Source organism: Heteronotia binoei, chromosome 8, assembly GCF_032191835.1.
Source record: "Heteronotia binoei isolate CCM8104 ecotype False Entrance Well chromosome 8, APGP_CSIRO_Hbin_v1, whole genome shotgun sequence".
In the NCBI taxonomy this organism is placed as follows: domain Eukaryota; kingdom Metazoa; phylum Chordata; class Lepidosauria; order Squamata; family Gekkonidae; genus Heteronotia; species Heteronotia binoei.
Window position 1 is genome coordinate 10,860,221 of NC_083230.1, and position 26,594 is coordinate 10,886,814.

General features: G+C 41.5%; 1 protein-coding gene across 1 annotated transcript in view; it reads left to right on the plus strand.

Moving 5' to 3' along the window:
* Window positions 1-26,594, plus strand: part of CPNE8 (copine 8) — a 142,069-nt gene that overhangs the window by 67,218 nt on the left and 48,257 nt on the right. The window contains exons 6-11 of the mRNA XM_060244762.1: window positions 2,580-2,656; window positions 3,446-3,509; window positions 5,925-6,028; window positions 13,681-13,785; window positions 22,236-22,277; window positions 23,239-23,314. Coding sequence (XP_060100745.1) covers window positions 2,580-2,656; window positions 3,446-3,509; window positions 5,925-6,028; window positions 13,681-13,785; window positions 22,236-22,277; window positions 23,239-23,314 — 468 coding nt within the window. The remainder of the gene's footprint in view (window positions 1-2,579; window positions 2,657-3,445; window positions 3,510-5,924; window positions 6,029-13,680; window positions 13,786-22,235; window positions 22,278-23,238; window positions 23,315-26,594) is intronic.

The window sequence follows — 26,594 nt, forward strand, 5'->3', positions numbered from 1 at the left end:
ACCAACATAGTGCTCCAGGCAACCAAGGCATCCTGTAAAAAACCAGTTCATGGCCAAGAAAGATTGTGGCATTGCCTAGATGTCTGTAGAGCCCTAAGTTTCTATCTGGACAGGACCAAAGCCTTCCGTATTACAGAGAATCTGTTTGTTTCTTGTAGAAAGGCCTCCTTGGGAAAGAGGGTCTCCCCTGTGTCAGCAAAGGGTTCATTGAAGTTTCAAAATGATCAGACTTGTCTTTGTTAAAAACTAAGTTTCATTTATTGATTACAACAATGTTACTCTCTACATGGATTCACTGAAACTGATAACAGATAGCTTGAACCATTGGCATTTATGAATACACTTCAAAGGCTTTGGGCTTTAAACTACTTCTCATAATAAAACTACAGTTGTTCCTGCTAGTAACACTTTCACACGCCCGCTTATCTTTTACCGGTGATGGTTACATCCCCCCCCTTGCTTTGCTCGGGAGGGGCCAGCGAGGCTAGCTGAGCGCTCTGCACTTCAAAGGCCTTACTGGCCTTTGGAGTCTTGGCAACTTCCATTCCCACCCCTCCTCTTTTCCTTGCAGGGCACATGTGCTAGTAGCATAGAATTATATTCAGTAATGACATTAGTAAGCAGGGATTAAATACATTCATAAAGCAAAGTGACGTCAATGAAGCATAGTCTGACATACTGCCCCCCCTAAGCTCTTGCTCGGGGTTTGTCTGGGTGCAGTAGGTAAAATTGCTTAAGTAATTGTGGAGCTTTGAGGTCAGAGGATTTCACCCATTCATCACAGCTGGGAGGAAAATATTATTATTACCAGCATTGGTTCCCAATCGTTCTACAACTCTCATGTGGAACCCTTCACTGCTTCCCCCAGCTGTGGACCTTCTACTGACTCACGGGGGCAGGGTACTGCAACACAGTGTACTTCAATTCAAACTAATTGCTTGGAAGATAGACTTCCCTCTTTCCCCATCAGGGTACAACGTGTCTTACTGAACAGCAGAAAACTGTCTACTTGAAATTGTAAGAGTATAAATGGACCAAGTTTGTATACTATATTGCCCCACTATTGAGATCCCCCATCCAGAAGGAACTGGCGACTGTGTTTGACTTTTTATTATCTCTTGTGGGTTCTGGACTGAATCATTCATCTATCCAGATATACCTGGCTGCCATTTTTACCTGCCACAATACTGTAGCTAGGTATTCAGTGTTCACCCATCTGGGCACCAAGTGAATTCTCAAAGGCCTGCTTTGCTTGTACATTCCAACTTATTCTGCCATGGGACCTCCTGTTGGTCCTGAATAAGTTGATGGGGAGGCACTTTCAACCTATGGCGATGTGTTCTCTCCAGAACTTATGGAAGACAATGCTCTTGGTGGCTGTCACCTCTGTGAGGCAAGTGGGGGAGCTCATGGGTCTATAGTGTGACACCCCCCTCACCTCCCTTTCCATGATGATGGTGTCTCCTTGGCCCTAGATGTGAGATTTCTCTCTAAGGTGGTTTTGGAATTCCACCTTCACTCTGATATTTCTCTCTGGACTTTTCCCCCCCACCTAAGGATGAAATGAGAGAAGATTACATTCTTTGGATGTCAAGAGAGCTTTACTTTTCTTCTTGCAGTGAACCAGAGGATATCACAAGGACTCCTATCTTTTTGTTCCTACACATCTCTGAAACTGGGCTGTAAAATATCTTCCCAGAGACTAAGTGGGTTAACCAAGATGATCAAATTTTGCTATCTCTTGGCTAAATGACAGCTTCCTGGACTGGTGCGTGGTCATTCCACTAGAGCGCAGGCCACATCGATGGCATTCCTCAAAGGCACACCCCTCTGCATGAGATCTGCAAATCTGCCACCTGAGTGTGCCACCTATGTCCTTGATGTACATCTGCATCAGCTTTCCATGATGGAACATTTGGTTTTGCTCCTTGCATGCTTTGATTTTTGACAAATGAGAATTCTGCTTGTACCCAAGTTCCCACCAGTACCCTCCTCCAGGTAGACCTCAGCTTGCTAATATCCTATAGTGATGCACAAACACTATGAAGAAGATAAGCAGGTTGCTTACCTGTAACTGATGATATTCAAGTGGTCATCTGTGCATTCACATCACCCACCCCTCCTTCCCCTCTGCTGTTGGTCCTCCTTATCTTTGGATGATACAGTGGCTAGAAGGAACTGGCCGGATGTCCATACCCACCCTGGTGAGCATGCACAGTGGGGCTTCTGTGCATGCCACTGAGGGTAAGGATGCAAAAATCCTTTGAGTTTGATAAGTTACTGATTGGGATCAGTGCAGGTGCTCTATTCCCATGAGTGTGCATGGACAGAGGACCACACAGAACTGTAAGGAGGACAAATATTCCAGAGCAGAAAGAGATGGAAAGAATTTCCATTGTTATGTTCAGCTTCACATCTGCACTGGGCTTTATCAAACAAATTAAATTCTTCTTCCTAAATCCTTTTGTCCATTTGCCATAGCCATAAATCACTTAACACAAATGGTGGGTACATTGAAGAAATCTTGACTAAAGAAAACTTATTGAAGCTTTATGATTTTATATGTTGTTGGTTTTCAGGATTTCTTAGGACAAGTGTTCTGCACCCTTGGAGAGATTGTTGGATCACAGGGAAGCAGATTAGAAAAACCAATTGTGTAAGTAAATTTTTAAAAACAAGTTAATGCAGAACGTATCTCTTTACCCTTAACAAGGGACTGCCAACCTTTCCTTTGAGATACATAGCTCCTTGCATGCTGTGATGTTTGACAAATGAGAATTCTGGACACCCACTGAAGGATGACAATGTTCTTATCTAGTGATACCTATTCTGAATTTGACTGTGATAGATTTGTATAAGATGTGTAATTATTTATATTGGACATATGAAGCTGCCTTATACTGAATCAGACCCTTGGTCCATCAAAGTCAGTATTGTCTACTCAGACTGGCAGCGGCTCTCCAGGGTCTCAAAATAAGGTTTTTCACACCTATTTGCCTGGACCCTTTTTTGGAGATGCCAGGGATTGAACCTGGGACCTTCTGCTTACCAAGCAGATGCTCTACCACTGAGCCACCGTCCCTCCCCTGAATCAGACCCTGGGTCCATCGAAGTCAGTATTGTCTTCTCAGACTGGCAGCGGCTCTCCAGGGTCTCAAGTTGAGGTTTTTCACACCTACTTGCCTGGACCCTTTTTTGGAGATGCCAGGGATTGAACCTGGGGCCTTCTGCTTCCCAAGCAGATGCTCTGCCACTGAGCCGCTGTACTATCTTAAATCTTAAATATTACATGCACATGTCATGAAGTATATAGTAAAGTGTATAAATGTATGGTAAATGTATGGGGTGTTTGACTTCTGATGATTGGTTAGTTAATTTAAATAATAAAGAAAGCTTTGTATTTCACTCAGTGGTATAATCCCATCTCAATACTGTTTTGTTCCAGAGGAATTCCTGGGAAGAAATGTGGGACGATAATACTGACAGCAGAAGAGCTGAACTGCTGCAGGGTACTGTTCGCATTTTGTTGCAGGGTGCTGCGAACTGTTCACATTTTTGGGTTGGAGGATGTTAGCTGTCATTCTCCCACAGTGGGGCTGAACTACATAATATGTTTGGCCATGATGCCATGGTAGCTGCAAAGAACTTACTTACCTAAGTGCTATAGGACCATGATACCATGGGAGGATGGCCTCTGCCCTACCAGCATTATTTTTTTGAGCTGAAATTCAGTGTGCTTTTTGTCCCATAGTGGGACTGTGCATGTAACATTCGTTGTCCCAGTTCAGGACCAAATGTCTGGTAATTTGGCATTTAGCTGTATGCTGAAAGGAAATAAGTTGCAGGCTGTTTGTTTTTCTTCAGCATAATGACCCCTTGGCATACTGAGGGTTTGAACTGTCATTCTTCTCTCATGCTGCTAGGACTCCATGCTAGACATCAATATGCATGCTCAGCCCCCATTTGCAGATGGGCTTCCTTTTTATGAAAAAAAAAGATGGAGAGAGAATCCTCCAGTTTTACAGAAAAGGGTACCTTTCTCTCTGGGTTCCTCTGTTTTGCTAGTTTACTGACTGGCGTGAGACTAGCCCACTGTTAGAAGGAATAGTGGTTTTTAAAGCAGAGAGTTCATGTTATTTCCTGCTTTTCATGTATCACAATTTTAACGCTCAAATTTAATGTAATCTTTCGTTTATGAATATGAACTCTAATGTAAAGGCAATGGAACTGTAGCTGCAAAAGAAATCCTTGCCTTAATTTGTATTTCAAATTTTGTATGGTTTAAGAAGTCTACAGTAATGATAGATTAAAATATTGATATGCAGAGTGAAAATGACAAATAAAGATGTAATATTCACCTGAGTAGCTAGGGAGATGGAAAGAACCATTAGTAGTATCTTTTTCTTTCAAAGTTACTTAAAAGTAAAACAATGAACTTGAGAATTTGATACCATTTTTATGACATGTTATTTATATTATACTAGAAGTAAAGCCCACTGTAGGAAGAAATACAACGGGCCCTAGAAAAAAATTAAGGAGGGGTGTACAGAATGTGTAAGTGGCAAGAAGGAAGGAAGACAGACAAGCAGAGTGAAAGAAAAAGAGAAACAGAGACAAAGAAAGAGTGGTAGGGAAATGCTGGGGAGAAAGAAGTGTGAGAAAGAAAAATGAAAGGAAGAAAGGTAGACAGAATGAAATAAAAAGACAGAGATACAGAGAAAGAATGAGAGAAAGAACTGAAGGGAGAGGTAAAAAGGGGGGAGAAAGGAGTGAGAGAAAGAAAATGATAAAGATAGAATGAAGAGAGACAGAGAAAGAATGAGAGGAAGAAAGAAAGGGAAACATTGGGGAGAAAGGAGTGAAAGAAAGGAAAATGAAAGGACGGAGGGAAGACAGGGAGACAGAAAAATGACAGAAAGACAGGCAGGGCAGATAGCCATTAGAAGCCTCCCTTTCACCCCCTCCCACTTACAGGTGGGGGAAGCAAAAGGGAGCCTTCCAATGGCTCCCCATCGCTTAAAGCAAACAGCTGACAGATGGATCTGCTCTACTGGTGGCTATAAGAGGCAAGCCATTGCAAGCCTCCTTTTTGCTCCTGCCTGCTTGAAGACATCAGGAAAGTAAAACGGAGTCTATTCCATCTCATGAGGCCATAGGACAGAATGGACTCCATTCTATGCTATCAGCCCATAGGACAGAATGGACTGCATTGTATCCTATGAGCCCATAGGACAGAATGGGGTCCATTCCTTCCTATTGGTCCATAGGATACAATGAAGTCCATTCTATCCAATGGGCTCATAGTACAGAATGGACTCCAATCTGTCCAGTGGGCCCATAGGACAGAATAGAGTCCATTCTATCATATGAGGCCACTGTAGCCTAATTTGAATAGAATGAGTGAAGAGTTTTTGCAGGTGGAAAGGGGGCTTGATAGTGTCAGTCTGTTTATCTGCTGCTGTTGAACTGGCTCCTCCCTGCTGTGAACGAATGTTCTTTTTGTGTCAGTTGAAGAGAAGCAACTGGTACTGTTTGTGTCATGAACATGTTTTCTCTCACAGTTTGCTGTTTTCTTCACTATTTGCTTTGCAGTAGCATTGGTTTCTTGGAGGGGGGGGGAGACAGACTTCCTACAATGGGCCCTAAAGAGAGGCATTAGTTATCAGTAAGCCCCCAGGAGAAGTTGTCATCAGAGACCTGTCTCCCTCAGAGGACAGTGGCTATCTGGTGGGGTTCTTGCCTGGCGGGGCTGGCGGTGGACGAGGGAGAGCAGAATCAGCCAATGGCATGCCAGAGACAGAGCGCGAGCCAATCCTGTGTGTAGCCCACATCCAACCAGTGAAAACTCTCAGTTTTGCCACCGCAGTAGGGCTTTTATTTATTTAAGATATAGTAATCTGTGCGTTGCATGCTTCTCTCATTAGGATGCTGTACTGATGCAGTTTTGTGCAAATAAATTAGACAAGAAAGACTTCTTCGGAAAATCGGATCCCTTCCTGGTATTTTTTCGCAGCAATGAAGATGGCAGGTAGATATTTCTTTATTTTAGACATGCCAGTTTTCGATGATAAATAGATGTCTGGGGCTCGTCAGGAGTTTGAATTCCACCACACCCTCACTGTCAGTTCCAGAGCTGGAAAATGTAGGGGAAAATGCAAAGACCAGCAAAGGCACTTACCCAGCTGGGAAGAAGGTGGAGGTGCCATGAAACAGTCCAGCCATGGCTTCAGAGGCTGCAAAGGGCAGCACCAAGGACAACTCCAAAGATGAGGGAGTAGCTGTAATATGCATGTTCTTTAATTGATTTCAGATCAATGCAGTTTGCAAACAGTTTGCAGTTTTCTTCACTAGTTCAAGAACAGAAAGCAGTTTTATAACACTAACCCAAAGGTAAACTAAAGGTTACAACATGAAATCAGAGTTCCAGTACAAAGATACTTCCCAAGAAGGCTTGTTGCTGTGGCTGGGGGGACTCTGTCTTCACCACAACTGTCTGTTCATCAAGCAGCAGCTTCTTCAGCTCAGGGCAGAGCAGAACAGCAAACTAACTAGTTCAGGCTTAATTTAACATAACCCTACCCTATTTAGTTATCAGCCTCAGCTGGGACTGATTTACAGGGCTCTGCGGCAGTTAAAGCAAACATAATTCCTCTGTTAAGGGCATTAACCCTTTTGTAGCTTAATGCTTCCATACACAAGTCTGGAATGAGTAGATCACCATCCCTATCTCCTCGAGATACAAAGGTCTTCCGCATTTTTCCATTACAGTAGCTTTGTGAGTATTCACAAGTGCAGACAGACTGGAAGTAGCCCAGATTGTGGACCATCCCCCTCAGGAAAATGAGCAGGGGTAGCAGGCCCAGAAATACACCTGGCAGCCTTCAGAATCAGCCCAATGCAGATGGAGTTGAGGTGCTGCTGAAAGGGGTCACACACCCAGGACAGTGGATGGGGAGATGGCTGAGGCTCCACCTTCCCTTCTCTGTTTTGATTAACAGACTGGCTAAAAGTGACTGATGGAAGTGGGTGAGGGGAAGGGGTGAAGAGGTGCAGGTGGGTTGGCAGGGGATTGGATCAGGGATAATTGGAGGGAGGAGGGAGGGCTCTTAAAAGATGAATTCCTGTAATTGCTGAGGAGGAGGATGGCTGGAGGGCTTCTTAAAACCAGAGTAGTCCAGCCAGGTTGAGAGAGGGTAGTCCTCTGTCAACCCCATCTGACTTTGACCAGCAAAGGAAGGAGCACTACCTTGGTCAGTCATCAAGATTTACAGATATTTTACCTTTGTGCCATGATGGCAGTTTCTGGAACTGCTTTTCATGGATTCCATGTATCCCCTTCTTAACTTACAGTGTACCTTTTATATTTATTAAGCATCTACCATAATTAATACCTCTTTGGCATACTAGGGCTGGTTCTGAATGAAATGCTGAGGAGAACACACTTAGCTCTTTCTCAGCACCCACCTGTTTTAAGTTAGAAAGTTAACTTTATATCCCAAACAGTTCAATGGATTGTTGGATTGAAATGAGATTTGAGAGCCTTTTAGTATAAAGCAAAATCATAACTTTATTACTACAGGAATGGGGAACAAGAAAGCACTAAGAACTACATCTTATCTCTATGGAAGACACATGGCTAAGAGTGGGTACTTCCTCTTTCTTCTTGACCTTTGCCTGTCTAGACAAAAGAGTCACCTGACTAACTGACCAGTAGCACAAACAAACAGTCCTTTTCCTGGGCTTCTTCTTTATTCGCAGGGAGCCATAATCCTCTTCCTAGGTCAGGCAGACAATTGAGAAACAGGTAAACACATTTAACCCTGTAACGACTGGAACTTAGAACATTGCAATTCCACACATAATATTTCTAAGATTGTTCCTATTTGTCTTCGTGGTAGAAATCCCGATTGATCCTGATGTATTAGCTGGGTCAGAATCTTTTTTAGTCTTCTTGCCAGAATTGCTGCAAACCATTTATTGTCTGTATTTAGTAACGAAATTGGCCTATAGTTCTTAATTTCTTTCCGCTCCGTCTCAATTTTGGGTATTAGCGTGCTGTTTGCTTCTCTCCAAGACTCTGGAATATGTGCTCCTTTTCATATTTCTTCCATTACTTTTTTAAATGGCAGCATTAGGCATTCCTTAAATGTCACATAATACTCCGCTGGGAGTTCGTCTGGTCCTGGTGCTTTCCCTTTTCTCATTTCCATTTGTACGTCTTTAATTTCCTGAAGCGTTATTGGATCATTCACCACCTTTTTCTGTACTTCACTTAATCTTGGCAGGTTTTGTGATTGTATATATTCTGTTTGTTTTTCTTGTTCAATTTCATCCTTTTGGTACAACTTTCCATAAAAGGCTGTTACTATTCTTTTCAATTCCTCTAGCTTGAATTTTTCTTCTCCATCACCATCCTTCAGTGAGAATATCTGATTTTTTTGTTTTTTCTTTCTTCACTTTATAGGCCAGCCATCTTCCTGGTTTGTTTGCCCATTCAAAGAAGTTCTGTTTTGCATACATAACTTTCTTTGCCATTTCGTCAAGATACAACTCATTTAACTGGTGCGGAAGTGTTTTAATCTCTATTTTTAACTGGTTGTTGGGTCTTTCTTAAATGCTATCTCTCTAGTTTTCAGTCATGTCATTATCTCCTCATATCTTTGTCTTTTCATTTTGTTCTGTTTCGCCGCATATCTTACAGGGAGCCCTCTAAAATATACTTTGCTTGTATCCCAAATAGCACTATATGGAATCTCTGGCTGTGTGTTTAAATCAAAGAAGAATTTCATTTCTTCCAATGTTTCTGCCACAAAACCTTCATTTTTCAATATCTGCTTGTTTAAACTTCATCGGCCCTTCCTAGCTACACTTTTCAAGCTTATTAACAATGGACTATGGTCTGCAAATGCTCTTGGCAGAATCTCCACTTCATCTAGATCTTTCATCATATTTGCTGAGAGCCATCCCATATCTAAATGGGACCATGAATTATGCCTATTTGAGTGGAAAGTGAAGTCCTTACTTGTGGGATTTCAAGTCCTCCACGCATCAACTAGTGAATGTTCTTCTGCTAGTATCATATATTCCCTTGGCAGTAATTGGCCTTTCTTTTTCTTCATTTGCTTTGCTGTTTTCCTATCTATTTCGTTATCAAAGACGGCATTGAAGTCCCCCACCACATATATCTCATCTTATTCAAAATTTTGTATGCTTTGTTGCAAAGCCATATAAAATGCTTCCTGATTGGTGTTTGGCACATAGATGTTTACTATCAAAATCTTTTTGTCTCCTCTCTGGATTTCCACAAAGATACATCTTGCATCATGTGCTCTGCATAAGCAGTTAGATTCATACTTTGTGTTTACATATATTGCCGCACCTCTTTTTTTACTCTTTTTATCTGATGCTTTGTAAATCATCCCCAACTTTTTATTTTCTAAGAGATGCTTGTCTTTCCATTTTACATACATATCCTGTAGACATATTGCATCTAACTTTAATTTACGTAATTGCATAAACATTTTCTTTTTTGTGGCGAGTTTAATCCATTGATGTTAAGTGATAGTAATCTTAACGGAGTTCCTGCCATCACGCTTGTATATTCTTGTTATCTGCCTTATTTTTTTAAATTGTTTTCTTCAGTCTTGTCTCCATCACGGTACCTCCTCTAGCTTCTTCCTCTGTATCCCGCTCTGATTCTGAGTCTGAGCTGTCTCCTTTCTGTGATACTCTGTCCTCTTCCCTATTTAAGTTCTCTCTTTCCTTGTGTTCCTCTTTTTCGTCATCTCTTCGCCCCCTTTTTCCTTGAGCCTTCATAAAGTTTTTCGCTTTGAAGGTAGAGTCAGTTTTGTATCTCTCACCTTTATATGTAAATTGAACTCCCTCTGGGAGTATCCATCTAAACTGAATTGAGTTTTCTTGTAAGAAGGTCACCAGCTCTTTATATTCCTTTCTCTTTTTCCTTACCAGCCATGGCATTTCTCTTAATACTGTAATCTTTTGGTCATTTATCTTCACTGGTTGGTTCTTGGTTGCTTCCCACACCAATTCCTTAAATTGCCTTCTGCTAAATCTTATATGGACCTCTCTTGGTAATGCATGCTTCCTAGTGTACGCTGAACTCCTTCTTTGTGTAAAATCGATTTCTCGTTCTACCTCTTCAGGGTTCATCTCCAATACTGCGGCTAATGCATTGATTACTATAGGTATCAGTTCTTCCTGCTTTTATCCTGGTACATCTTGTAGCCTTAGCATGTGGGTCGCCTGTTCTAGTTCCAATTTTGTTACCCGTTCCTCCTCTCTCTTTTGCACTAATTCTAGACTTTCCACCTTCTGACTGATGTCTTTTATTTTGATGTCACATACTTTTACTGTCTTGGCTAGGTTTGCAATTTCTTCCTTCATTTCCGTGATTTGTTCCTGCAGGCTATCTGACGTCAAGCTTAAGCCTCATATTTGCTCAGTTAAATTTGCCTGCACCTGAGTCAAACAATGCCAGGACCATGGAGGTTCAACAATCAGGAAATGACAGAAAAAATACTCTCCGTGTTACAAAACAATATCAAAATATAATTACAATACTTTCCATTTACAACATTGTGTTGCAATATCAATTCCAGTGACAAATACCATCCGAAGCGCGCAACTTCACTACTGTCCATAAGATGTTATCAGGTTTTTTTCCCAAACAACGCAGTCCGACGATGCAAAACTGGTCCGTTCTCGTTATGATCCTTCCTCTGGGACCGTCTTTTTGATTTTGAATGCAGTAGTTGATGGTGCCTTATTTCTTTACTATACACTGCTTTCCAGGCTTTCTCTCATTGATTTCATTACTAGAATGCTACTGTTCTTTCTCCGTCTCTCAGCATTCATTGCAATGAAATGCTGAGTCAGTGCAGCCATAAGGCAGTGCAGCACCTGAGTCAGTGCAGCCGTAAAATTCTTCCATGCTCTCCTGGGTTAGGGCTGCCCCCACTCATTGAGGTATCCCCGGCGAGGATGCTGCTTTATTTTGTTTCTTCATTGTTGCCACTCTCTAATATTTATTTAATTGTCTTTCCCCTTTTACAGTTCCCCTTATTTTATCTTCCCTGCAGTCCTTCTTAAATATCTTGCTCAAGGGTTATTCTTTATACACGCAACTGTTTTGGTATTTCATTCCCCCTTCAGTAAATACAATAAATAAACAAAGCACCCTAATCCCTTTTGTAGTTTCCTTAATTAGACATTAATCAAACACTAATCAGGCACTAATCAAGCTCTATCAAACTCTAGAATCGCATTAATTCATTCAATTTAATTCATACATCAACTAATATACCTCTATTAATCTACTGTACCTCTATTAATCTACTATTCCAATTAAATTAAATTATATACTTATTACTTTCTGCACTTCCACTTTATTCCAGTTCTCCCCACACCTTAATATATGATTTTAATTATTTGCTTATTATACACAAGAAAACTATGCAACAAGAGAAAAGTAAGAGAGGGGGGGGAAAGGTGATAACAACAATATAATATCCAGACACTAGTCCCACTCCAAGAAGTTAATTATAGAATGTTTTCCCTCTTGCTCCTTAAATACTATTAACCTTCCAGGTTATTGTTACCCATTAATCAGATGGCATCTGCCCCAACAACAGTAGCATAGGAGGCTGCAAGTGTCCAAACTTTCTCCTTTTTCCAGTTTTACTTTCTCACCCCCTTACAGTCACACTATCACACCTTAACTGCACTCTTCCTACAGTCTTCCTACACTCCTTTAACCATACACGCATCTATTTTCACTCCCTACTTACTCTTACTCCCACATACACATATTCATGCAACTAAGCACACCAATCTCTCCACCACAGTCCTTTGCACCTTCTTTTCTTCTCCTCCTCCTCTTGTCCTTCCCAGTTTTCTGTCTTCTTCTTTTCTTCTTCTCAGCCACCGCAGTGCTTTATACTCTCTCCAAGCCAGGTACACAGTCACAGAATACCTCGTTTGGTCCTGCACCTTTAAGATTCCATTGTCCAACTTGCTACTCCTCAATGCTATACACACTGCTATTGTTTTCCAGCTGTGAAATATTCCTCCTTTCTTCACAAGTAAACTAATTCAGCCGTCTCTCCTTCCCACTGTCCCTGTCGACTCTCCCCTCTGCACTTACACGCCTCTACTGCAATTCGTCCCTTCTCGCTGCAGTTTTCGCTTGTGCACTTCCCGTTCTTCAGCTTTCATCTCCCTTTTTTTCCCCCTCACTATTTGTCTCCACTCCTTTCTGCTCCACTTCACTCCTGTTAGCTGTTTTACTTTATCTTATTGAGTCCCATTCTAAGCATCCTCCTTTTATTTATTTTCTGAGCAGTCTTCTCTTTTTGTTGCTTCCACCACTGCTTTCCTCTCACCTTTCCCGGCAATACGGCTGACTCGCCGAAATGGCGTCCGCCTCTGTTCGGGCTTCAGGGATTTGGGAGTTGAAGAGACCACGGCCAACTTACCCAGTTGCGTCTCCCACTTTCACTTGCTCCCCCTGCTTAGAGGTCCCCACGACAGGGACTTCTTTGGGTTTTCAGACAGCAAACCCCCCCGAAATCAGGCAGGATGGCCTCAACTCTGCAGAAGCTCTACAGGAAGCATCAGCCTTCCGTCATGTCGAAACCAAAATCCCTGGCAGGGCCTTCTTTATATCTCTTTTACTGTGTATAAATCCTTATCGTAAATAATTCTGTGTCATCTAAAAACATCTAAAAACTTATATAATTCTGCTCATGATTGACTTCAAATCATGTATGAATAAGTTTAATGTTACCTGTCCCAGTGCAGATCCTTGTGGTACTGACCTCCCTACATCCCTTTTTAAAAGTCAGTGTTTATAGGGTTAAACCTAGATGAGATTCTAGAAAACCCATTCTAGAAAACTCTAGCGCAGTACATTTTTTAAAAATAATAATGTTCCCATGGTCCCCCACCTTAGACCAGGGTAATACTATGTATAGTAAAAGGTTTTAACTCTATCCCTACGTGACCCCTTTTGGAGAAAACATACCATTTGCCGATATATTTCAGTGAGGCAAATGGCAGATGGGGATGTCTGTATGGCTGATGTCCAGACAGCAGAACAGAGGGAACGAGCTTCTTTGCTGTGAGTCCTGTCCCTATGAGAACCCTTTCGATTTTGCTGTTGAATTTATTGTATTATTGCTATACTATTGCTGTTTATAATTACTGTAGTAATCAATCGGCGTTTTCGCACTCACCTTCAGCCGGCGCGGCCCCCCTCTTCACCGCGCAGGATCTGCGCGGATTTCGCACTAAATGCCGTGGAGCAGCCGGAAGAGCCGGAAACTCCCGTCGCAAAAGCCGCGCAAACGGAAACTGCTTTTTGGCGGTTTACGTTTGAGCAGCTTTTGCGCCGGGAGCTTCCAGCTCTTCTGGCTGCTCCGCGGCATTTAGTGCAAAATCCGCGCAGATCCTGCGCGGTGAAGAGGGGGGTCGCGCCGGCTGAAGGTGAGTGCGAAAACGCCCAGTCTTTCAAATCTGTATGTGGAGATGGGGTTTAAATATTTTAAATAAATGTACGTAGATCAGCCTCAAAAATGTCTTGTCTGTAATGAACCCTATCTAATATTCTGCACTTAAATAATTTTTACAAAATTTGTTGATATTTTCTTGTTTTTATTTTAGCTTTACAATCTGCCACAAGACAGAAGTTGTAAAGAATACACTGAATCCAGTTTGGCAGGCATTTAAAATATCTGTCAGAGCACTTTGCAATGGAGATTATGACAGGTAAGGTAAAGACTGAACATTTATGCAAGTATGACTCTGTTATCCTGAAATCATATAAGCAAAAGCTTTGTAAGATTTGAGATCCCTTGATTTAGTGTAATCGTTTTGACACATATAGTAATAGTCCAAAATTTAAAGTATATGTTAACATCTTTATAGTTTATTTAGATGAATGTTTATATTAGGGGATACAGAAAGTACAGTAGTATTTTCAGTATACTAAGATGTCCTACTCCTTCTGTAAGTGATTGACAAACAGATAAAAAGCAGAGGGCGTTTTCGCACTGACCTTACGCCGGAGCGATGTCCCTCTTCACTGCGCAGCGTCTTCGCAGATTTCGCACTAATTGCTCTGCAGAACCCAGAAGAGCCGCAAAGTCCCGCGGCTTTTGCGTCGCAAATGTAAACCGCCAAAAACCAGTTTACATTTGCGATACAAAAGCCGACTTTGCGGCTCTTCCGGGTTCTGCGAAGCAATTAGTACAAAATCCGCGCAGACGCTGCGCGGTGAAGAGGGAGGTCAGTGCGAAAACGCCCAGAGTTTCTGAATACAAGGAATTACTGCTGCTAATGCAGTAAGAAAGCAGTTATTTCTTTGTGTCACTGAAAAGCAAACACTGATGGCCATTTTTTCTGCCCGAAAGCATTGCCTGTATTCTTTAACATGGCATAGAATTCATGGGGTAATATCATCCTAAGAAGTATCTAGCAGCATATACTGGAGGTTTCCCCTACCCTATAAGGAACAATTTCCTATAAGAAACCATATTCCTCATCTTGTCTACTTCACATACAGTTCTGTTTTTCTACATATAATTGCACTCACTAGAATGCTTACTTGCCACTGCTACTACCATATCTTCTTGAACTGTTCTCCCTCTTCCCTTGTTGCCAGCTTGGATGGGAAGCTGCAGGCCACACCATAAGCCAGCTAATGGAAGACAAAACGTTCAGAGTATGTTGACCAGGCTGTATCTTACTCAATCAAACCAAAGCACTAAGAACTAAGCAGAAGAATTGGCACCATGGGTAGAATTCTTATGTTCTTGTTAGCCTAATGGCTGCTCTCTCCTCCTCCTCCTTTTTTCATTGTGAGTGGAAAACTTCTTTTGCAAAATATAGTAAAATTATAACACTCTTTTATAGAGCAAGATGTTTATAGATTGTGCTAGATAAATTTTATAAGTCCAGCTCTTATAGAATCTTCAAGATTAATTGCAGTGTTTCATTATTTGGCCTGACAAATAAGAAGTTGGGCTGCATGGATTCTGATGGAGATTTGCCCCATTTGTGTATGTCCCATTGAAGCTACCACGATTTGGCTCCATTTTTCGTTAATATCCCCAAACTTTACCTTCTCAAATAAAATAATTTTAAGATCTGACTTGATATCTTCTGCGGTTTGTAGAGCAATCCAAGCAAGGATAAGAATTCTTTTATTACTATTCGCAATTATTTAAATAGTGCTGCTGCAGGCTTCTGGATGTAAGTATGTACTTGGCTTCGGCAAATGCTCAGTTCACATTTGCTTTGGAAAATTAAAAAGTGACTATATTTATTTTCTAGGATATTACAAAAAACCCCTCATAGGCACAGTAACTCAATACGTTTCCTGAAGTTTCAAGCCTGTGACCAAAATGTATCTTCTGAGGGGCAAACATTATAGTTTTCTTTCGGTGTTTTTCTTTCATAGAAAAAACTGCTATTAAGGCAAGAATCCTTCTATTCCTTGTAAATTTCTTAACAGGTTTCCTCTGGATAGGTATTAATGAAGTGTATCTAATGCCAGCTTCTGCTGCCTTAGGAGTAGACATAGTTTGTACCTGAGATGTATGAACTTACTATGCAATTGAAAATGATGTGTTACAAACTCTAGCCAGACAAGTTGATGCTCTCATTTGATATAGACCTGGGCAGAGAATCAAAGTAGTGTCAAAAGTGCTGATTTTTGCAAGTGATGATGGTTAATTAAGTGAAGCATTCCTTCAGGAAAGCTGCCTTTCATCACATCACAATCAATTCAGTTCAGAACTAGAGCAGACAGCAGCCTTTTCTGAAGAGATCTCTGAATCACCACAATAGAGAACTTTACTCACATTTTAAAAATACTGTTAATTCTTACCCATAATCAAGCAAGTATATATAGCAGTAAATGGCCTTCTTTCCACCCGTGGCGGCTACAGTTTACTCAAGGGACTGACTGGAACTTTTGCAATGGCAAACGATTTGTTTCTGCCTGCAAAAAACACTGCCTTTGTTTAAATTGTTCTGTTCAGCGTTTCACTGAAGTCATTCTCAGAGTAACTGAGGGTGTTAGCAGCGGTACTCTTGCCTTATTGTTATATCTGCCTGTCAGTCACCTGTGGATGGAGAAATTGTTAGTTTGGATAAGTGGACCTGCATTCACAAAAATGCATTTTACGGAAGAAATCTAAATGTCCTGCACTTGTTGGAGCTACTAGTGATGTCAACTTGATTGACGGAGTTTTCTTCTAATACTTTCACATGCATCATTGTGGCTTCTGTGCGGGCACGTATTGGGACTGCATGTGTGCAGGCCAGCTGTGGAGAAGATTCTCAGAGCTTTCCAGCAGATTAGGAGTGCCCCTCCTGTTTGCACTTTCCCTCCAAAACCATTACCAGAAGGAGGGACACCACTTCCTCATTTCTCTTTTTGCCACTGCGAAGAGAGGATCTCCACTGCTGTTCTCTTGTTTCTGATTTCCCCCCCCCCCCCATCGATACTCATATTAGTGAGGGGTAAACTACATTTAAGAAAGGTTTCTGACTTTCTGCTTTGTTGTTATGGCCCAAAAGAGACCTTCTCAGTATTGTGCCAACTGTGGCTTTAAAACTGTGCACCCATTCTCTGCACTTTGTCTGCCTAGGGGATCACACAACAGAGCTGCCATCTCTGTCACCAATTTACCTTGAGGGCATGATTTGATAGAGCTGGATTCAAAAGGGCTGTTTTTCAAAGGCTTTGGCCACACATCAGCCTGAACAAAGGCACCTTCCCACTCCCTGGCAAGGTGTGGTCAGACAGAACCCAAGGTTCACTGGCTCTTTTCAAAGGGTTTGACTGGGTACCAGTGTGAATAAAGGCATATTCCTTGGCTGTGTCAACTCTGAGGGGAGAAACCTGTAGGTGTTGTTTAATTCAGCCTTGGATTCAGCCTGACTCTAAGGTTTTGATGACAGGCTGCCTGGCTGAAGGAACCCTTTCCCCATCTTTGGCTGCCCTCAGTTTCCAGGATGAAATCATTGGAGACTGGATCAACAGCCATGCAGTTTTTTGTGGAAAATGCCATGTATATCAGGAGGGTATTGTTCCTTTTTGTTAGAGTTGTTTGGATCTCTTCAGCCCCTGTAGTTATGAAGAGTTGCTGAAGTGGATGGAGTTTCCTGTTCTTGGTTTTAGTTGTGTTCTGAGACAAGGATCTAATTAATCTTCATCGTGATCTCTGTGCAGTCCTGCACATGGGTTCTACGCTGAGCCATGATCCCCACCTCAGAGATCAATTAACAAGCCTCAGGCAATTTTTGGCATGCTTTCCCCATCGCTCTGGGGAGTAGGCATCTACTGTGCATGCCCAGGGTGAGGGGAAGGCACTCCACCCCCTCAGTTTCTTTTCAGCTGTCCTTTGGATCACACCTCTCGTCGTGTCTCCATTCAATTCTTCTACAGGCCTGACATCATCTTTACTCTCTTCAATCTCCAGGTTTAGGTACTCCTTTATCTTCTTTCTTTCCTGGAAAAAACTTAAAAAAACCCAAACCCCAAACCTTTTTTCCTTTTGGACTCTCCCCCTTCCCCTCCCCCTCCCCTGCTCTCTGGGCGTATGGAAAGAAAGGACAGGAAAACTACTTTTAAAAAGTGCCAAAATTCCCTCAACCGATGGGCACTCTCTGTGTCTTTTCTGCCTCGGGGAATCCCACCACATTGAGACCTGTGTTCATTGTAGCCATTTTGGAAAGCAGATGAGAAACGGCTAGGCTGAAAATCCACCTTCTGGAGTCCTCCCTTTGCCCTCCAATGTCCCACAATTCCAGGACTACTTTCCTGCCATCTTCCCTTGATCAACATAGGGACTTGGCTTCATCGGCTGCTTCAGTGGCTTCGGTTTCCAGGAAGTATAAGACTGACAAACATTTCAAAAAGACCTCTGATCCTGTTCGAAAACCATCCAAGAAGTCGTGTCATCTCTTGGAGTTGTCTTCCAAGCCACACAAGTCTCGCCCATTGCCAGACATGCACTCACCTGCCTCAACTTTGATCTCGGCTCCTAAATCCTTGGTACCTAAAACGCCTTTGGCTTTGGCTTTTTTTTTTTTTTAAAGATAAGTTCTATTAATTTTTTTCTACATACTATGAACAATAAGGGAAAGGGTTGTGGGATACAGGATAGGACAAGAGCATTATAAGTTCTACATATAATCTTTTCTCTTAAAATCATCACCAGTAAGTCTTAATCATGTCATTATAAATTTTGCACACATTTTCAATATTTAGTAAAACATCTCTATCTCAAGTTCTAATATTTCTTCTGGACCTCCAACACTTTTTCAGACAATATATGTTTATTTCTGTTACAGACTTTATATTATAATGTCTAGGTATACTGGTCCTTAAAAACAATTCTATAATAAAGTATTACTTCTTTTCTCTAAGTCTAATAAACCATATTCTTATCTTGATCTTATTAAATGTCTTCAACAAGCTATGCACATTCTAAAAATCACCCCAGAAGAATCTCAAAGATATGTTTTTTTTCCAATGAATCTATTACATACCTATCTCCCAATAAGTTTAAGATCAGCAATCAAAGGAAAATGCGAAAGAAAATCAAGAGAAATTTGCTGGGTAAACCTGGGTTGGACACACGCTCTATGCCTAACCCTTGGCTTGTTATTGCTCTTCTAAATGTCAAGCATGGAAGTTTCAGATAACCAAGTAATTGTTTAATACAAATTCTTAGTTTATTGATAATTCATTGTTGCTCATCGATGGAGCACCTTGAAAGTGATACAAAGTATTGCAAGGCATAAAGCTTTAAGGGTTATGTCAAAGCGCTTTGGGGGTGATAGTTCAAAGACATAACAAGAACGTGTGAATTACTACATATCTACACATAGCTATTTTTGTGGTTCCTGGGTCTGAGGCATACAGTTGATGGCTACTGTGTGGAAACCTTCCGGGAGGCGCCCGTTATCAATGTATACATTCCTACATTTGTTACTCAAAGGTGGGAAAGAGAAAAGGGAGGGTAGAGGGCCAGATGGCTCTTTGGCTTTGATATGCAATTACATGGGAAAGCATTCTACAAGAAAAATCAACTTAGCATTTAATACTGAGTATAAACCATATGCTTGACACTAAATAGTTCACATGCTTTCCTATTGAGAAAGACTGGAGGGCATGAATATAGGAAAAAAGAGGAGGGGAAACCAGCTGCACTCCTAACAAGCCCAATGAAACTCTGTGTGTGTGTGTGTAGCAAGGCAAAAAGCTCATACCTTCCTCCCCCAGGGGACAAGGAGAGGGAGGAGCCTTAGCAACTAAGGAAGAGAGGCTTGGCTAAGTAGCTTTGAAGTGTGATTGATTGAGCCTGGCAAACTTAATAAACACAGCAGAGTTATAGAGCCAAGCTCCTTCATTGGCTGATGCTCCTCCTCTCGCCTCCTCCCTTTGGGAAAAAGGAAGGGGAGAGGGAAAGAGCCAGGAGAGGCTGCTTTGCTGGCTGACTGATCACTGAGGAGAAGCACAAAATGGCAATCAGACACAGCAGCCAAGGGAGAAGGAAGTAGACAATGGCCAGTTGCTGGAGGGCCTGATTGGAGCCCTCTGGGGGCCCAATCCAGCCCATGGGCCGTATGTTTGACACCCCTGCGTAAAGGTTGGTACAAAGAAATAAACAACCCTGATGCAACTAACTAGATATATTCCCTTCTAACTCCAAACCAACTCACCCTCCTTGGATGAGGGATCCCTCTCTGGCTGCAACCTGCCTCCAGCTCCAGAGAGAACCACCCTCTCTCTGTCTGCAGCCTCTCCAAAGAATTCCAGCATTCCCTTTCATTTGGAATTATGCCTTGGCTGTTCTGTGAAATGCATGGTGATTAGGGTAGCCCATGCAAAGCAGCTAAATTGTTTTTCATGTTCGGTTGATGATTGGTTCTTGATCCTTTTCAGGACAACTCTTTTAATCCTATTAACTGAGTCAATCCTTTTTCTTTTTTTCTTTTTTTGCTAATATTGTTAGTTTTTTTAAACTTCTACAGCTGGAAGCTCTGGCATTTTTAGATACTTGTATGTGACTCCATAACAGAGCTTGGTTTTTGAGGTATATTTCACCCTTCAAGGCATGCCAAGATTTGTTTTTGATTCTTTCCAAGACAGAGCTAATGTGTATCCTTCTGATGGTCTCAGCACTGCATTTTCCTTTTAGAGCCAGTTTGGTGTAGTGGTTAAGTGAGTGGACTCTTATCTGGGAGAACCAGGTTTGATTCCCCACTCCTCCACTTGCACCTGCTGGAATGGCCTTGGGTCAGTCATAGCTCTGGCAGAGGTTGTCCTTGAAAGGGCAGCTGCTGTGAGAGCCCTCTCCAGCCCCACCCATCTCACAGGGTGTCTGTTGTGGGGGGAGAAGATACAGGAGATTGTAAGCCGCTCTGAGTCTCTGATTCAGAGAGAAGGGCGGGATATAAATCTGCAATTCTTCTTCTTCTTCTTAGTATTCGTTTTGTCTCTGAACCTCTAGAAGTTAGTGCCCTTCTGATCCTTTGGCAAGGTAATCTGTTTTTATGTTTTTTTTCCTGGCCATTTTGCCATGCTTATTGCTCTGCAAGCTGCACATGGTTCATTTCTTGTGCTTGCTGTCTTTTCTTTGGTCACATTGAGCCTGCTTCACTGCTTTCATTATTATGATTCACAGAGCTGCTTATTCTCACTTTCTGCTGACAATTTTGGTAGCGCTGATCAGCTCCTTTCCTGCATTGCAGCAGTAGTTTTTGAGTGGCAAGTGGCATTCCTTTAATACTATATCTTGCACCTCTAAGTGTAAGAGAGTCTCTGCTAAAGGGTTTGGACCCTACTTCTTATGCTACCAATTATGTTTTGACCACTGGATGGGACTCAACCTCTCTAAGTCTTCCTTTCCCTTACTGGATTTCTAAAGACATTCTCTACTAGGGATTATCTTAGCTCCTGTCTGACAATACTGTCCTTACACTTATTTCTGACACCAAACATCTTTGCACTCCTTCTACTTCTTGAATATGACTTTTCTAGGGTTTTGGTCTGCTAGAGACCCAACACTATTTTGTATGGTCTTTCAAGCTCCCAGAAGGACTGGTCAGTATCCTTGCACAACCTGTCCTTGTGGATTGATAAATGCTGTCAAGTTCTGTCTTGAGTGTATGATGTTCAATGCCTCTTTACATATTATGGCTTTCTCCAACAGAGTGCTGTTTTTCTTTGCCACGTTCTTGCACGTATTTCGATTAGGACACTTGTAGAGAGCACCTTGCTCCTTTGTAAAGCAGTTCTGGGTGAATATCAGTATGGGATGCTAAACAACTGTTGGGAAAGCAGTCCTGCTCCATAGAGAGCTTCACATTCACCTTCTTTACTCAGTAAGTTTGCTAGACTCCCAGTGTAGCAACTGCACAGAAACCTGATGATGAAAACTGGGTTACACTTACTGTAACTGTTGCTCGTTGAGGAGTATTCTGTGCAGGCACATGTCCCTCCCTCTTGCCTTGCTGCGGAAACCTTAGTTTCTTGGGGTCTCTATCAGAATGGAGAGAACTGAGGGAGTAGCACCCTTCCTGTTGGTCATGTGATGGTTTTGGTGGGAAAGCACAAGAAAGAGAAGGAGCGCTCCTAGTCTACTAGAAAGCTTTGAACATTTTTTCTGCAGCTGCATATGTAGTCCCAGTGTGTGCCTGCACAGACGACCACTTGATGAGCCAAAATTGCAGGTACATATAACCTTGTTTTTTAGTATAGTTCTACCTTAACTATACATTGCCATTAAGTTAGATCCAGCAGGAGTTGCTGTTGGTGAAGGAGGGAGACACTTTTTTCTGATTGCCCCTCCCAGCAGCAGACCCCCACTTCCACCTCCCCATGTCCTTGCGGGCCCTGTCTGTTTCAGGGGGCATTTTGTGCTGTAGGCAGAGACATCCCACTTTACTGAAAAGATTCCCTTCAATCAGAGATTTTTCATGGGATCCAACCCATCAACTTTATTGATTGCTTTTGAGAAAAGAGGAAAATGGCTTTGAGCTTCCTACTAAATCATTAGGTTTAATGTAGCTATATATTTCACACTAGGTTCTTAATAAAACATTGCTTTCGACTATCTAAATACAATTTATTTCTATTGTTCAGATTTTTCTTATTTATTTCTGAATAGCTTTTCTGCTTGTTTGTTTTTCCTTTACAGAACAATTAAGGTAGAGGTGTACGACTGGGATAGAGATGGAAGGTAATTATCTTATTGTGCATTACTATTTAACAGTACTGAAAAGAATTTTATGACTAAATCCTTTTAAGTCCAAGAATCTACAGCAAAGTATTTGCCCCATAAATATTTAAAATATTTTTACTTTGCTGGCTGCTTTCGCAATTAAGGCTGTGTAAGTTTGGAGTGTTAGAATAATATTTCTTTTATTTTTAATCGAGTGTGGATTTCTCCCATGACTTCTTCTCCTTGTAGCCATGAAAGTGACACAAAAGGATCTTTATTTTAGCCCCTGACATCTTTATTTTCTTTCTATAGCCATGGTCTGCTGAAATGATCTATATTAATACGTTACACTATCCCAAGCTAAACTTGTGATCAGTTCCAGAAGCAAGGTGTGCGAGTTTCCTTCAGGCTTTTAATAAGCCCCCAAGTAGGCCTGACCAAGAGTTGCCATTGAAATGATAATGAATGTCATAATTCTCTATCGTGAAAATTGTTGTGGCATTAACTATATTAGAGAGTCTGATTTAGTGTTAAGTCCATAACAAGTAGCCATGCTAAATATTTTATCATACAGATAAGTGATCTCTTTAAGATGATACGAATTTCAGTTACGGGCTTTTTTGCCATATTTAGTAGTTTCCATTAGATGTGTTTAGATGGATCAGGAAAAGGGATAAGAACATGATCAGTCAGGCTGAACAATTTTGAATTTTCCAGCCTCTTAAGTTTTATAAGCTGACCTTATCAGATGGATTTGGGCTTGTAAAGGGTGGGTATATCACTTGGCATCTCCTAAATGTCCCAGTGATTGCCTGTAAGATCAATAGTTGGAGATGATGATTAAATAGCAAAGCCTTCTACTCCAAAAGATAAATCCCACTGCATGGGTTCTTGGGAACTATCAGATAATCTTGTCTTTCCACCTTAACATTTACAACATGCATATACTAATCTGAATCTCCTTTTTCCCCATTTGTAGTCATGATTTTATTGGTGAATTCGCAACAAGTTATAGAGAGCTGTCCAGAGGACAATCACAGTTTAATGTGTATGAGGTAAACCAATGCATCCATTCATGTCTTAGAGTTCAAATAATGACGTTGCCTATGAAGTTTTATATTCTGTGCAGTCTGGTCACTGTTTTCATCGCCTTTCCAGGCAGAAAGCCTTTTGTTCTGGTGGGGCTGATTGACAGCTGTTGGGAAGGCAGTCCTCAATGCCAACTCTGATCTCATGATGTTTTGTAAGATCTCAGTTGGCATTCTCCATTGGGGGTGTCATGATCAATGTTCCCTCTAAGCTGCAGAGTCTTGTGAGCAAAAATTCTGCTTTGTGAGCTACTGGCATTAAAGTTGTGAGCTACTGCATAAATTAACGTGCTTTGGGGTCATCCTTCCTGAGCTAAGACAAAAATGCGTGAGCTGGAGGCTAAAAATCTGTGAGCTAGTTTACGCTAACTCAGCTTAGAGGGAACACTGGTCATGATCTGTGCAGGACTGGGAGACAAGGCCTAGGGAGGCCTAGGCTTAGACACGAGTGTGGGAGTAGAAAGCAGACATAGCCTACAAGCCCCACAATGCTTGGTTCCCGCTGTAACCAATCAGTGTGCAGGGATTGTGTGAGGAGACAGATACAAACTTTGTGGGCTATGGAACTGCGTTCTTTTCTCTCACAGAGTCATGCTGAGAGGGCAGTCTGTAACTGAGAGAAGGATCCCTCACTCTGCAGCAATTTTGAATCTGGTCGGAGGGGTATCACCGAAGTGATACCCCCAAAGGGGGGGCTTGTAGAGCCTTCTCTTTGGCATGGGAATTCCACGGGGGGGGGGCACAGGCAACGGCCCCCGAGACCCGTTGTGCCTCCTGAAGCTCGGCGGCTATGAACGCTGAAGTCAGCAATGAAAGAACTCCCGATTGCTTCAGCTTTCTTTTTCTCCAGTACATCCTTTAAAGCAACATTTCTCCACATCTAAAGCAACAACTCTGCCTAGCAAGTAGGTGTTTTTTTTTTCTCTAACCCTACCCCCCCCCCCCGATGGGTCACTTAACATACCATCAATAGACTAGCTCAAGGATTACTTCAAAAGGCCTTGGAACGTGATGAGCAGTCTTAATTATTCAAACTGGCTTGAATAGAAACAATAAAATTGACCCGGACTTTAATTGGACATATACTACAAAGATTATCAAGAATTCGCAATATGATCTGAATGCAAAAGGGAAATACAGAAAGTTCTGTCTCCTTTATCTGTCGGTAGCTGAAAGAATGTCTCTTAACAACTTTTGTTAAAGCTGCTGTGGAACGAGAATTAATAAGAGAGAAGCAAAAAATAATCTGATTTAAGAGACTGAGTTTATGCACAATCTGAGTTTTAAAATGGCATCATTTAATTAAATGGCACACGGAAAAAATATCAGAGCAGATTTCAGATCTCTAAAGGAGGATTTTATTTCACCCACACAGCTTCTTAAAGGTTACTTCATGTTTACAGCAACTATTTGAGTGAAGAGGATTTAACAGCTAATGAAAAGGCAAATCTACAGGAGCCCTGCATTAAAAAGAGTGAATCAGTGGCAGTGAAAACAGAAGAGGAAACTGGGATTATGCAAAACAAACGAAGGGAAAAGAAAATGGCCCCGTCTGATGCATTTTTAATTCTTCACCGGATGCAGACCGTTAAAAAGATCAACTGGAGAAAGGGAAATGGCAAAGAACTCTTTCTTTGGTGGTTGAGGAGGCGGACCATGTTGAGAAGAGGAAAATTGCACTTCCAACAGTCAAATCTGGATCTGGAAAGCCATCCGCAAAAAGGATTTTGGATCTTTTTTTCTGCTTTGGTGAACAGCTGAACGAGGAACTCTGACTAAGAAATAGAAGATGACACTAGAAGACAAGCTATGGACAAATGGGCTGCCTCGGCTATAACTTGGACGTAGAAACTAAAGGAACTTAAAAGTTTTTAACTCTGGGGAAGAAGGACTTTGGAATTTGGGTCTTTTTTATTTTCTATTCTCTTTCTTCTCTCCCCGGTGAATAGGTAAATATTGATAGTCTGCCTATTTAGATAGATTGTTGCTAATGGGGTGAAAATAGGATTAATGGTGGAAAGCTAGATAACATAACGGCTGCAGAATTTGAACAACTTGGTAATTTGGTAGACTTGCTTTAACATGCCTGTAGGAGAAATGTTCTAGATAGAGACTGATAAAGTAATTGACTGCATTTGAGGTACTTTATGCAATCTGCTATGAATAAAGAAAATGCATGTGCTTTCTATGATAGGGTTTTGGCTAAATTAATAATCTAATTTGTGCTTGTTATAGCTGTTTGGTGTAGCCAGTTTGGTGTAGTGATTAAGTGTACGGACTTTTACCTGGGAGAACCGGGTTTGATTCCCCACTCCTCCACTTGCACCTGCTGGAATGGCCTTGGGTCAGCCATAGCTCTGGCAGAGGTTGTCCTTGAAAGGGCAGCTGCTGTGAGAGCCCTCTCAGCCCCACCTACCTCACAGGGTGTCTGTTGTGGGGGAGAAGATATGGGAGATTGTAAGCCGCTCTGAGTCTCTGATTCAGGGAGAAGGGCGGGGTATAAATCTGCAATTCTTCTTCAATTCTTCTTCTGTAAATTAATTTAGTAAAATATGATGATGAGACAGTCTGATTTGTGTGTAAGAAGAATTGTTTAGTTGTACAATGCTTTTCTAGTTTACTAAAAGAATTATTCTTTTTTTTTCTTGTCCTGGTAAAAGAAGAAAGGAAGGTAACATTAAATGGAGATTTTCATACTTGTAGGTAGAAAGATTAGAGTATTATATTGAGAGGTGGAATTATAACTGATACATTTGTAGTGGTTTCTGTTTTCTGTTTCTCCCATTCTGTATGTCCCTTTTTCTCTCTTTCTCCTTTCTTTTATGAATACTCTGCAATGCTTCTGTCTTGTAGTTTAAACCAATAAAACTTTTTAAAACAAAAAAAAGAAAGAAAAGAAAACTAATAGGCTAAGGGAAGTATAGGTAGCCGCGTTAGGGTTTATTTTTATTTATCTTTATACACTTACATATATATTAAGCACCTTGTCTTGTTTAAATGCCCATTCCTGTACAAATAAACCTTTATCTTTTTAATGTTCTCTGCCTGGTCCTCATGCCTGTATTTTCTCGGCTAAAAGGGGCACTTTTGGTTGGGCTTGGAGGGGTACTCTAGGCATTCCAGAGTGGTGGCAGAGTAAGGTGGCAACCCACATGGTTCATGACGGGTTATGTGATCTTAGCAACCCCTCCCTTTTTCTCTTTTCAGATTTTTCTGCAAAACTGAGGGTTGTCCCAGGTTTGTTGGA